This window comes from Athene cunicularia, assembly GCF_003259725.1.
Source record: "Athene cunicularia isolate RWA chromosome Z unlocalized genomic scaffold, athCun1 chrZ_part2, whole genome shotgun sequence".
Lineage (NCBI taxonomy): Eukaryota > Metazoa > Chordata > Aves > Strigiformes > Strigidae > Athene > Athene cunicularia.
Genome location: NW_020799143.1, coordinates 22,882,140 through 22,895,746, shown reverse-complemented (window position 1 = coordinate 22,895,746; position 13,607 = coordinate 22,882,140). Strand labels below are relative to the sequence as shown.

The following is a 13,607-nucleotide window of genomic DNA, read 5'->3' as shown; positions in this document are numbered from 1 at the left end:
AAGTTAAACTTTGAAAGATCTTATCTAAAGAGATCTTTTCTTTTAAGCTTCAGCAATGCTGCAGAGGCTCAGTTGAGGCAGAAAGTGAAATTTAGTTCTGCTGTGGATTGAGTTTTTACAGCTAATATTAAAATGGACATTGACTAAGACATTTGTTCCTTGTATTTACTGAGCTTCTAAGTGTGAAACTTAAAAATTTAATGCTATTGCCTTACTGTGCTGTACTTACAAATTTATTATATAATAGTATTTCTTTCAATTTAAAAAAAAATGTTTAATGTAATCGTATTTGAAATGGAAATGCCTAGTTGCAAATAAAAATAAAAATCTTAAATCTTTGTAGTCTAATTAGAAGATGAAGGGCTACATGAGCCACAGCTGGCTGGGCAGTCTGTCTTGTTTTTGTATTTAACTTTCAACTCAAGTGGTTGAGAGATCTACTCAGAAATCTGTCAATACTAAAGATCTGGTGCTTTCATTTAAGTGCTGATTGGGCTGTGAGTATTGGGCTATAAAGGAAAAAGAAGTCTATATTTTTTTTAAGATTTAAAAAATCAAAGTATTTTAAAAAGTTATTTTTTCTTTCTAAATTTCAAAATAACAAATGTAAATCCATGGTCTTATTTTTAAGTGGCCTTTATAGTTTTTCCAGAACACAATTGTTCTTACTGGGGAAACTTGCATGATTTCAGTTTATCATATTTTGCAGTTACTTAGCAACAGGGTTTGTGCTCAGGGAAGTTTGCCTTCATTTCAGGAAAAAAAAAAATGGTTGTAGTAATCAAAATAAAAAGTGAACTGAGTATAATGTGCTAAGAGTGTTAGCTGCTTTGAGTTAGTGTCACTGTTGAATGCAGGCCACCAGTACTGTTTTGGTCAAAACTCTAAACCACAGCACCATATGAGCTGCTATGAAGAAAGTTAACTCTATCTTAACCAGGCCCAGTACTGTTAGTAGAAAATCTGAAGCAGCAGGTTTAAGAGTTTACTCACTTGTATGCCTCTTATTGGACTGCTGTTGAACCTGGCATTTTCCCAGAATTCTTCCTCAGACTATGAGGTGACACTGGGCGAATGCTTCAAGTATTGTGTTTTGTGTTTTTTTTTTTTTCCCCCTCATTTCTGAAGTAGGGCCTCTCCAGCAAAAGTGCAATTTGGATTATGTTGCATGTCTCCTGCATAGCTGTATGAAGACAGACAACATTTGGCCAGTATTAAAGACATAGGCTTGTTTTCAGCTAGTGCAGTAAGGTGGAATGTAGTATTTCTCTTAGCAGACTGAGCAGCCTAGAAAACAGTGTTGCAGCAAAAACATAGAATGCCAGCATGGAAAGTTTACTAGCAGAAGTCTGGTTTTGGGAAACATGATGTAAATTAAGATAGTTCTGAGTCATGTTTCAGTGACAGCATTGCAGATTAGGACTTTAGAAATGAAGATACATAAGACGGTTTGATGAAAACCTGTAGATTGACTTAATAGTTATTATTTTAAACTGAATGAAAATTGTGAGTTACAACCTCTCTAGAGATAGAAGTATGGAAGAATAGTACTTTATTTTTATTGTGGAAAAAGTTCACTGCAAAATGTTCCTACAGTGGGTAGTAGTGAGAAGTCTGTTGTAATTGAGGAGCCCTGTGCATGCTTAACTATTGCTGTGGTTAAGTGTAAAAATTTTATAAGGTGTTAGTAGTCTCTTTCTTAAATGTGTAATCTAAAACTTCTCACAAAAGGTGAAATTTTATGAATTCTTCTTCCTTGGGTTGATCCAAAGTGTAATGCTGCTATCTGGGACATTACTAAGACTCAGAGGTTTGGTTAAGGGCATTGAAGTGTCATTAAGAAGATTTTACTTTTCCCTGACTCTGTAGACCTTTAGAAACTCTGGTAAGTAGGTGTCCCCTGGATTAGGACTGCTGATAGAAGAGAGCAGAAGTCTGTCACAGGGACATGTATTCTTTTTAAATTCTCTTGTATGCTGTAGAGCATATTTTGTGCCTGTTACTGAAAGGAATCTTACAAACTTGCACTGGTTTGACTAGATGTGACTTGGACAGTAACACTTGGCTGAGAAGTCAAAGTGAAAAGTTAGTGTCCAATCTGAGTATTACTGTGTGCTTTCTGGTATTATCAAAGGGTTTGGAGAGAAGAGGCTAATTAATTGAAAAAATTTTGCCAACAGGTGTTCTGAATACTTTCAGACTTGTGCATATGTGTAAGTTTGCCACTGACTACCATTGGTGCATTATATGGTCTACAGGACAAACAACATTTTTGTAAAATGCTTAGAGTAGGCTATCATGCTTATTAGATAACAGTAACCATAGGATTCTTAAAAAACCCAGCCTGCAGGCACTCCCTCTACCTTATAAAGTTTTATGGAGAGCCGACGGAAAGGCTTAGAGTTTAGTATCTGATTTGACTCTGAGCCACCCTAGGTATATTGCTTAGTGACACTGACCTTCCAGAGGTGATAAATACCTGTGTCATCATGTAGTTCTGCTGGGAGATATGGTTGTTTAGCCTGTCTGGAGTTCAAATGCCACATATTTTTTCACTTCTTTTGCAAAATAAGGATGCTATTAGTGTTGGTAAAGTTAGTTTTGCTTATAGAACATGTTAAGACTTGTGGAAAAGATGATAACTATAATTTGTTACAAAATAAGTTTATAAATGCTACATTCTAATATAAATAATACTGACAAGGAGAATTTGTCAATAATCTTTATTTTGCTGTAACACCAGAAAAAAATTAATAGTTCTTGGAAATTTAATATCAGCTGACATCTTGTGACCTCTTGATCAATACAGTATTGTTTTGCTTTCTTAGTACATTGTACTACAGGCTTTGGAATGCACAGACTTGTTCATATGTCCCTAATTAAGGCAACCAGATCAGAAGTCTCTGTCTAAAGGTTTAATAAAAAAGTGCAGCGTGTATATAATGGATATATCAGCTTTAAGATTTATAATTGAAACGTTATGTAGGGCTCTGCAGACAGATAATAAATTTTTTTTATTATTTCCTTTGGAATGAAATTCAAGATCATTTAAAAGGTTTTTAAGACCTCTCCAAGCATAACATAGTCATGTGATCTTTGGCTTGGTAAAGTTTTGAGTAAATGAAGTACTATATTATAATATGCATGCTTAGTCACAACAGCAAAATAATGTCATAAGTGTAACATACTTAACTTTCAGGCAACATGTTTTTCAAAGTGTGTTATTGTGTGGTTTTGAAGTTGGCTGGTCTGACTGAATGACACAGACTTCACCACAGTAGAAATTATATGCAAGACTGCATACCAAATGTGTTAGGTAGAAATATAATCCAGAATGTACAGTTCTGTATCTTGTATTAAAGCTTTTATACAAATGTCTTTCAGCTGTATTTACTGTGAAAGTATAGCTCTTCAGCTGCATCTCTTGTGGCAAACAAGGCTGCTGTTCAGTGTTTTGTATTGTCACTGAAGCCCTAACTAATTTTAATACCTCTCATCCAGAGTGAGTAGTTTTCTCTCTATGGCTTTAAGGCTTAATTTTCATTCTGTATTTTTCTTCAGGCACTTTTAAGGACAAAGATAAACCTCTGAGCCTCTCTGTCCTTGAGACTTTGAGGTGTACCTTGACAGCTTACCAGAACAAGCTGGAAGATATGTCTAATGAGGTAACACTTGCACTGTTTGGCTCTATATGTATTGCCTTCGGCCTTCAGCAGTACATACGCTTTGCTTGTAAAAAAGGTCAGAAGAGTGGGAGTGTTGAGTTGGCAGCTTCACGTATAGCTAAAGAAATAATCTCTGTCACTACTATTTCTCTAAGCTTGCCCTACAGTAAAGTTTCACTTACATTTGAGGGGACAGGGAGAAGAGGTTTTTCTTCTTTTCTTTTTAGTTTAATTTGGTTTTGTTTTCTTATTAAACCTGTTGGGGTTATTGTTTTCAAGAAACTTTCAGGAAAAACGAGCCATTCATATCTAGGATTTCAGTTAAAAGGTGATGATTTAAGTTAGACATGGTATACCACAGTATTCTGAAATACACAGCACTTGAACTTCAACAGTCATTGGTATCATCAGTTATGTAAATGTTCATGCCCATGTACATTTAAAGTGGCATAATATTGAGATGAGTGTGTTTATTATAAAGTCTCTTTTGGTGCTATTTTGAGGTCTTTTTAAGTAAAATAGGACTGTGACAATATTTTATCAAAGACAGTAATGGAAATACTTCAATTTTGTCTTATCCTTGAAAAAATTAAGTGTTTTCCATGCAGTCCTACTGGCATTTTATTTCACTGACTGAAAAGTCATAATCTTTCATTTATTTCTTCACTTGTATTGCTAATGTGATTAATCCTCTTGGGTGTAAATGTTTTATGAATGTGTGGCTTTAAAGGCTGTAGAGAGGAGTTAACTGCACTGTTAAAGCTTTCTGTACAAACGTACTAGCTTTTCTTTGGATAATATTGGCAAATACAGAAAGGCAAGGTGTAATAAGATTGTAAAAGTGCCAATGCTGTTTTTTCATTTCTAGATTTTGTCTTTTGTTTTGACAAATGCATATTCTAGCTAGTCACAATGTTTAAAAAAAACAAAAACACCCCCCCCCCCAAAAAAAACCAAACAAACAAAAAAAACAACCCAGAAGAAAAGTAAGTATATTGGTTTTGCCTCTTTTATTGGGAAGAGAATGGTCTCCTGCAAGACCTTTGAGTTTGTTCAACAGGCGCAAAAATAAGCGACCATGGAAACAATTATACTTCTGTAAACAGCAAGCACTGTTAGGTCTCTCCCAGTGAGATAAGAGAACCAATGTGTATAGTCATTATGAAACCCTTCTGAGACCCAAGTCTGGAAGCTGCAGAGTAACTAGGAACATATTACCCACAGCGAATTGTTATTTGGGAGGAGGAATGTCACATGACAGGCAGCACAGTTGAAAAGTCGACTCAGCAGGCTTTGGCTTAGTGATGTGCTTTGTTGTGAAACTGTGCCAGAGACAGCAGTGGGGAGACCAAGGGGGTGGCTGCTAAGAAAGCAAAGAGAGTATTCTGACAGAAAGAAGAATGAACTGTCAAGGAAAATAAATCGCAAGCAGAGCAGGACCAACAGATGACCTGCCACAAGACTTCCCAGTAGGACTGTGTGTGACTGACCCTGAAGTTGTCGTATGGAGCCAGAGATCACTGAGCACCTTCATGGTGCACAGAAAGGGCAGTGCTCTGTCCTTCTTGATTACCCCCGCCCCTATAGATAATGCTGCTTTTGGCTTTTAATATATTAAATATGTTTAGTAATAAAACTTTTTAATAATACAATAATGCACAAAGGGACTATGAAGGGCACTATGCAATAAAACCAGGATGTTTTAATACACAGTAATAAGGGTTTAGTTTTGAGTAATTATTTAGTGTTATTTCTATAAAGAGATTTTCAACAGGACCCCACATACTGATAGTTACTAATATATGTGTGCACCTGTATGTATATATGAACTACTGTGGTGAGCTTGTCATGTATCAGCTTTAATTTAGAGTGTTAAACATTAGATTAAACAATCTAGTTAATTTGTGTGACTGAAAGGTGTATAAGTGTTTTGGTTTTGACAAATAACAAGCTTTTGACTTTCTGTATAGTGCAGAGACTAGAATATTTTTTGGGAGAAGAGCAAAGGCTAGTAAACTAACAAAAAGTCTGGAAATATTCCAGTCTTTTATCTTTGTAATATACTATAATTATTTTATAAGGGTTCTGACAGGTTTGAGGTCAAATGTCCTGATTTGAGGTCAAATAAAAATATAATTTCTAAAGCAATCTGGAAATTTTGTAAATGGGATATTTTACTTCTGAGTTGCTCCTTAATACTTATGTGCCGGCAGTGACCTGCACTATAATACACCTCTATTCGATGCTTTCTTTCAGACATCTGTATTGCTAACCTGATTATCAGGTAACCAAAGATATGGCTTGTAGTGATATCTTACCTTTTTTGAAAGTGGAAAGTGAAGCTAGTATACATTATGGTCATGAGCTACCCCTAAGGTGGTTGCTTATAACACCACAAACAGTTCAGTAGTCACCATGCCTCTCAGGAACATTACTGCATTTTGTGGGTATGTGCATAATATCCAGCACTCAGTAAAAAGTAGAGACCATGCTTGTAGCTGGACAGTTTCCACAAACGGCCACTGTCTTTGAAAACTTGTTTTCATAAACCACTTCCCAGATCATAATCTGAATTTATTAAATTTTCAAATGCATTTCAAAGTCTGTGTTTTTGTCAGATATTTTGAGAGTTAGTGGGAAAGTTAATAGTGGACTTCATTTGGGATTCTGCCACTGCTATTAATTTTAAGTCATTATAAAATAGTTATTTCTTTTGTAATGGCACATTATTTAGATTGTATGGTTTATAAATATTGTTGAGGGAATTGAAACTGATTTGTTTTTTTACATTTAATTAGAAAATTCTTCCTTTATATTCAAGCGATTATGTAACTTTCCTGTAAAAGCCTGTTTGACCTCTGTATTTTACACAGCTTGGGAAAATGAAGTCTTTGTGTGAAAAGATGACCAAAGAACTTGAGATATCCAAAGAGAAAATGTGTGTTTTAAGTCAAGACCTTAAGGTATGGTTTCATGAACTTAACATAAAATTTGAAAGTCCTGCAAAAAATGTGTTTCTGGATTTAAGGTATCTTTATTTTTTTATCAGAATAAGTCTCTGTATCAGGTGTTGAACATACTAGTTTACCTTGCAAGCAGATGCGAAGCCATGCTGCTTTATTCTAGTTACCACCTTAGACTACATAACTGATTATTTCAATGATTGCACTTTCGAAATAATAGAATTTTCAATTCGTAAAGTATTGTTTTATATTGAAATCAGCGTCAGTATTTTTTTTCTCTTAACTGTTTTTCTCAGGAAGATAATTACTTCTGTTTATATGAAAGCATATTTTAAGACGTTCTTCTGTTAATTTTTTTTTTTGTTCATGTTTATCAGACAAGTTAATGCATGTATGAAGCATCAGATCATCCTTAACAGTTGTACAACGTGCAGCCCTAAATTTCTTAGAATAACATCTCCCTGGGAACTGAGAAAAAGACTTGAGAACTCTTTTCTTTAGTTTCTGAACAAAAATTTGTTTTGATCTCTCTTCATGGCTGGCACACCACTTCTGTAGTGTCCAGTCTGGTTACATTAGTGGCCAAGGGAGTGACGAAGTCTTGAGGTCATGGTTAAACTTAATCTCCCAACTGGCAGTGTATTGTATTACTGACAAAATAGAACATCTCTGCTCCCAGTGTTTTGTAGATTCTTTTCCTGGGGATATGATGCTTTATTGCTTTGGTTTAGTCACAGATACTTCTGCAACCCTCGCTGAATTTTCATATTTATTGACACTTGCATATGATCTGTCACCTGATCTGAACTTTCTTTACTAATTTATGTTCAGAAGACTTAAGACTTCTGCTTCTGTTGTAGCACCTTTGTAAAGCACCTAAAGTTTTTGCAACCCCTTGCAACAGATACTTGTATTCTTCATGCAAGAACTGAGATTGCTACACACAGATGGTGGTGGGTTTGTACATTATATCAGTTTTTGATCTCTTTAAATTTTTGGAAATAAAATTGTATATATGAGTGAAAACTAGTTCTAGTCTGAAAACATTTGTGTTAAAAATTTAATGTTGCTTTGATATTTTAATATTTTCATTCAGAAGAATAGAAATTGTCATTGATTAATTTGGGAGTATATTTCCTATTATGAAGAATAAAAATTGTCATCTGATGAATTTGGGGGTATATATCCTATTATATGTCCTGTATAAGCAGCTATGATTTTATGAGAAACAGTGTTTTCAGTTTAACCTTTATTAAACTCAGCAGTGCTGGAAGTCCAGTGCTTGTAGGAGAGGAAGGCATGTGTATCTGTTCAATCCATTTCAGCAATGTTTTGGCTGAAAAGGGGTGGTGTATTAAGTTCTTTGTTTATCTTGTAAGATTTGGTACTGGTAACATAATGATTGTATTTATGACCATTTCTGATTATTAGTTTCTTCCCATGGTTAAACCTCCAAAGAGAGTCTTTACGTTTTTTTATCATGCAGATAAAGAATACAGGGGGTAACAACAGTTGTCTGTGTTGCCTACTGACTCAGCTGTAATGGACCAGAGATTCACTTACGAAAGTAATGTATCTTTTCAATAGCTCTGAGAGCTGTCCAAACTGCATAAGATAACTTGCATCCATGTGTTCTGCATCTCAGTTGTGGGGATAGGGGGGATTCCAAATGTCACTGTTTCATGGAGCTTTTAACTCTCAGATGGCTTTTAGATGGCACCTAGTTACAAGATGTGGAGAAGGACTATTGTCAATTTTGACATTCTGTTATTGAGAATACAGTCAACTTAGCCTGGAGTCTTCTGAATGCATGTGGCTACATGACTGTTTATTTCTTCAGAGGGTGAGCACTGGACTAAGGTAACATTTTATAGGGTAAAATCTTACCAGCCTTTCTGTTCCGTTACTCTGTTCTACAGGAAGCTCAGGATAACCTGGCTGATGCCAATAAAGAGTTAAATGATCTGCACACTAAGTGTGCAGACAGAGGGACTTTAATAGGCACTTTAAAAATGGAACTACAGAATGTACGGCAATGTTGGGAGAAGGAGAAAGTACGTGCCACGGAATCTGAAAATGAAATCCAGAAGCTTACCAGGGCTTACCAGAAGGATATGGAGGTATTACCAGAGACAAGATGACTGTCAAAGATAGTCTTTATTTAATCTCAACTTTATACATTTACATACATCAGATGGTTACTCTTAGTCTTAACAGATTTATCCCCAAAATATGATTTTAAGATATGAACTTTGAAATATGTATTTAATATCTGCAAGATTTCAGAACATATTAGTTCTCCTTCCTTGTATATCAGAAGTAATAGCTTAACCCTTCCAGTATTTTGCATTTTTGAACAGCTGAGTTTATTTAAAGAGCTACACCTGATGAATAATTATTTTTCTTTCAAATTGAAAGTTAATAAAAATGTTTTACAATTGGAACGTACAATAGTATCATCATAATGTGTTGTTAAGTACTGATTCACATGGCAATTGATAGATAGAAAATGTGGAATTGAGGTAGATTTGTCTGTGTGCCTCAAAACCTAGAAATTCTTATCTGTGACCTGTTAGCTCATTGTGGTATGCTATATGTGAGAACTGATGCACAGAGTTTTATTTCAGAACTACTATATCTTCCCTTATATTTGTTTACAGATGTTAATTTTGTTACTTTTTCCCCCAGCAAAGCAGTTTTGTACTAGCAAGAGCAATGATATTCTTTATCATAGTTGTCGTGCATACTGAGCTTATTACTTCCACAAATTTGGACATGGATGCCAACTGAGTAAAAAGGAAACATTCTTTCCACCTCTTTTACAGTCTGGTATTTAAATAGTGTCCACATGAAGCAGCTGGAATTGTTACACATATCAGATAATGATTAAAGTGAAGGAAACTAGAAGCTTGGCTATATTGTAAAGTCAGCATGTCTACAACACTGTGGTTGCATTCGGTGTGTGAATTGATTGATTTTGAGTCTTGGGACCCCTTTTTCATGCCAAATGTATAATTATCATCCTTGGTTTATCACAGTCCAAACAAAAATGTAATGATGGTGGCACACCAGATTTTTCTTCAGGGAATTAGGAGATCTGCTAGAAACAAATGAAACTAAATTTTTTTATTGCCTAAAATACCATGAAATAATTGTGAGAAAATGCACCTAAGTATAATGGAGAGGGCTTGGAAAAAAACTTAGTTCCCCATCTTGGTCATCCATGATTTCTTAACGTGGAGCCTCATCCAAGGCCTCTGGAAAACAAAGGGAACCTTGGCAATGGTTTACTGACTTAGAATAAAGGCTCTGTTTCTTGTGGCTTTTGAGGTACAGCCTTCCATTGTTGCCTTAATCAAAGTTGCTAAGTGTCATATATGTACTAAAAGGATGAAGGCTGAAATTTTTGTTGCATGGTATTGTTGCTAAAGTTTATTTATAGCTTGCATCAGTTTATTATACTACTGACTGCTAGTATAAATGAATGAGACATGATTTGTGGAATTTAACTGGTGAAGCTGCAAGCCTATTTTGTCTAGCTATTCAGTCATACATAATCCACACACACAAAAAAATTTTAAAACACTTCAGAGTGATAGCTGTATAAACAGGGTATGCTACCAAGCCGTTCAGACAATTTTCTGTGTGCTGTGCAGATAATGGAAGTGAGTACAGTTTGAATGTACCTGGAAGTCTTGACATGAATGATTAAATTGCATCTACTAATAACATGCAATTTTTTATCTGTGTGAGATCATGGTTGTGACCAATTGCAGGATTGGGCTTGCTTTATTTATATACTGTCTAATTAGATAAATCTTACTCTGGTTTTAATATGTATGACTGCAAATATTAACAAGGAATTTTGAAAATATTTGAGAATAAACTTTGTGGTTTTTTTCAGTTGTGTGCAGCTCACATTACAACACATGTAATGCATCTCTTTGGATTCTAACACTGTTGAGATACAGCAGTTAAATTTTCTTTTTGTCTCAGGAGAAGCTAACCTTCCTTCATAGCTTATACCAGCATTTGGTAGCAGGCTGTGTGCTTATAAAACAACCAGAAGGCATCCTGGATAGATTCTCTTGGTCTGAGCTTTGTGCAATCTTGCAGGAGAATGTTGATGCCCTGATCTTAGACCTCAACAGGGCTAATGAGAAGGTAAGTGTCCTTAGGCACCAGCTACCTCTATTAAATTCAGTGACATTTGTCCACATCACAGTATCATTAAAAAGGACTGACATTCATCTTATTTCAAAAAGAATTTGGACGTTAATAATTCAATACCATTAATTATGGCTTGTCTACAACTCAGTTTGATGCCATTGCTGTGGGCATGTAAATGTGACTGAAGTCTGTAAGAAGTCTCTAAGCTCCACTTTCTGTGCAGGACATGCTAATAGTACTAGCCAATATTAGCCACAGGGACCTAATTAAAAGAAAATAAATTAATCTTACTGATGAAGCAATTCAAAGAACTTAGTCATTTACACTAATAAAGCAAGTCTTTATTTTAGCATAAAACAGAAACAAAATGCACTTACTCCAGGAACATCATCTTTAAATTATATGTTTATGATTGAGAGGTACTATATGAAAAAAGACCAGTGTGATTTTTTTGGGTTTAATTGTAACTTTTGGATTATGAAATCTGTGTTCAGAAATACAGTAGAAAATACTTTTATAAAACATGTCAATATTTGTATAAGGCAGAAGCTGTACTTTTCTGAATTATTTTAATGTGAAAAAGCTTATGTGGCCTTTCTCCCCAGAAATTTCTGTTTTTAGGAAAGAAAACACCTCTTTTTAAGTAACTTAAACTGGCTCCACAGACTAACGTATTCCACTCTTTAGGATCTCAGTTCATGTTCTGGTTCCATTGATCATGCCAGTTCTACAGTTTGGTAGAGCAACTCCAGATGTTGGCTGCCCTGACATTTTGTTCTTGAGGCATAGGAAGGGAAAAGCTCTTCAGGTGCTTCTCATCTGCTGAAATTGTGACCACCCACTCCTGGCCCAAGTAAGGGACAGGGCTAGTTACAGTGAATTTTTAACCTCAGTTGTACTTGCCTTCTGAGAATAAAATTTTTCTCCTGCAGTTTTGTGTGATCTGTTTGGAAGGTATCTGGCTGATACTCTCTAGTAACAAAGTATGTAAGCATGTATAACTAGAGGTCATTGTTAGCTTGGTTCATTATTCCGTTTAGTTTGCCTGGCAGCTACAAAGTTAAACCACAGAGTGAATCCCTTCCTGCTTGTTGAAAACACGTCATAAGCTAATGAGCTACTTGCTACTACAGAAAAACATTCTGTACGCTAAAATTTCCTGACATTACTGTAATACTTAATAATATATGGAATTTCTTGGTTTTCCAATAAAACAAAAATTAAAATTAAGAGCCTTTACTCATTATTACTTGCAAATCCTAATCCAGATTACTAATCTAGCAGCACAAGATTTAATGAATTTGTTTAAAAAAAAAAAAAACAAACAAAAAAACCATCTAGTTCAGGTTTCCAACAAAGGCAGCAACAAATATCTGCAAGGTGGTATAAGGATAGTAAAACTGAAACCAAGGAAAACTCATTATCCTAAAATACGTTTCAATTTTGTTGCAAGATTCAAGTGCTCTGTCATGCTGGAATAGTCTGTGCTTAAATTAATATGTACAACTAAAGTAAAAAGGTATTTTGAGAGGTAAAATAATTTCTTTGTAAATGCTTGTCACACAGATATCTCACCTAGAATATATTTGTAAGAACAAATCTGATACTGTGAAGGAGCTTCAGCAGAGCCAGGAAGATGCTTTTAGCAAAATGGCTGAACAGATGAAATCACAGGAAAGCTGTTGGCAGAAACAAAAAAAGTACCTGGAACAGCAGTACTCAGGTCTCCTTGGGGAGGTTCGTGCAAAAGCACAGGTATGGTGCTGTCAACTTAAATTTTTTTTTTTTCTTGTAAATATTAATGGATTATTTCAGTAGTTTAAACTCCTAACCATTTTAAGGTGGTTTGGGAAATTTTAGTATATCTTTTTTTTAAAAAAAACCCCAACGTTGTGCTAGTATTAACTTCACTTATAATAAGTAAGTACTTTGTTAAAACATTCCAGAAATTAATTGTTTAATTTGGTCTAGAGTTGGTAGTGATTTTTGGGGGGAATGTTAAAGCTCTAAGATAGAAATTGCTTATTTTAAGAATTACATAGTGCAGCAGTTAATTTTTTTGTGTCATGCTTTGCAGAGACTCTAGAGTAACATGTGGTGTCCTGGGAATAAATTTAGTATATACATTCTGACCTTAAGAACTAATTATCTGCTACAGTGGTAGATTTCAACAGTATTAAATGACTTCGTTATACAGATACTACAGTGAGGGGTGGTTCAAAAGTGTAAAACTGTTGTCACTGAGTTAGAAAAGTTACTTTCAATATAGATTTTTCACTGCTATTCTACAACCACAATTCACTGTCTTTACAGTCACATTCCTTACATGTGTTTAAGTGTTGTGAATAGAGGAAATAAGAGATGCCTTGTTATTTGTGACTGCCATGTGAAACTTACTTCCTTAGAAGAATGCTGTATTTGACTCAGATTTTGGACTTGGAAGTCTTTGCACTCCAAAATAAGTATTTATGAAGTATTCTTTAGACAGAGAGGTTTATGGTGACTTCTTGGAAATGAGTTAAAATCTTGTCTATATCTTTTGCTTGATATTTACATTTCACATTGGATATTGACAATACTAAAAAAATATCCCTGTGAGTGGAATAAGTGGCATCCGTACTTATATTAAATTACTCTAACATCCTGTAGTTTCATCCTATTAAATCATTGTCAACACTGAATGATGAAATAAGGAAGCTTAGTTTTAATTTTAAAAATTACTTTTCCTTCCTAAAAAAAAAGTATAGTTATGTAGTTTGAATTTCTACCTCATATGGATGCTGCACAAAAGGAAGGTCTGAGTCATCTC

General features: G+C 34.9%; 1 protein-coding gene across 8 annotated transcripts in view; it reads left to right on the top strand.

The window, feature by feature from the left end:
- The window catches only part of CCDC171 (coiled-coil domain containing 171), a 147,977-nt gene that overhangs the window by 44,560 nt on the left and 89,810 nt on the right, over nucleotides 1-13,607 (top strand). For all 8 annotated transcript variants that reach the window (XM_026866311.1, XM_026866313.1, XM_026866312.1 and 5 more), the window contains 5 exons: nucleotides 3,562-3,665; nucleotides 6,539-6,628; nucleotides 8,548-8,748; nucleotides 10,625-10,792; nucleotides 12,365-12,553. In XM_026866311.1, coding sequence (XP_026722112.1) covers nucleotides 3,562-3,665; nucleotides 6,539-6,628; nucleotides 8,548-8,748; nucleotides 10,625-10,792; nucleotides 12,365-12,553 — 752 coding nt within the window. The remainder of the gene's footprint in view (nucleotides 1-3,561; nucleotides 3,666-6,538; nucleotides 6,629-8,547; nucleotides 8,749-10,624; nucleotides 10,793-12,364; nucleotides 12,554-13,607) is intronic.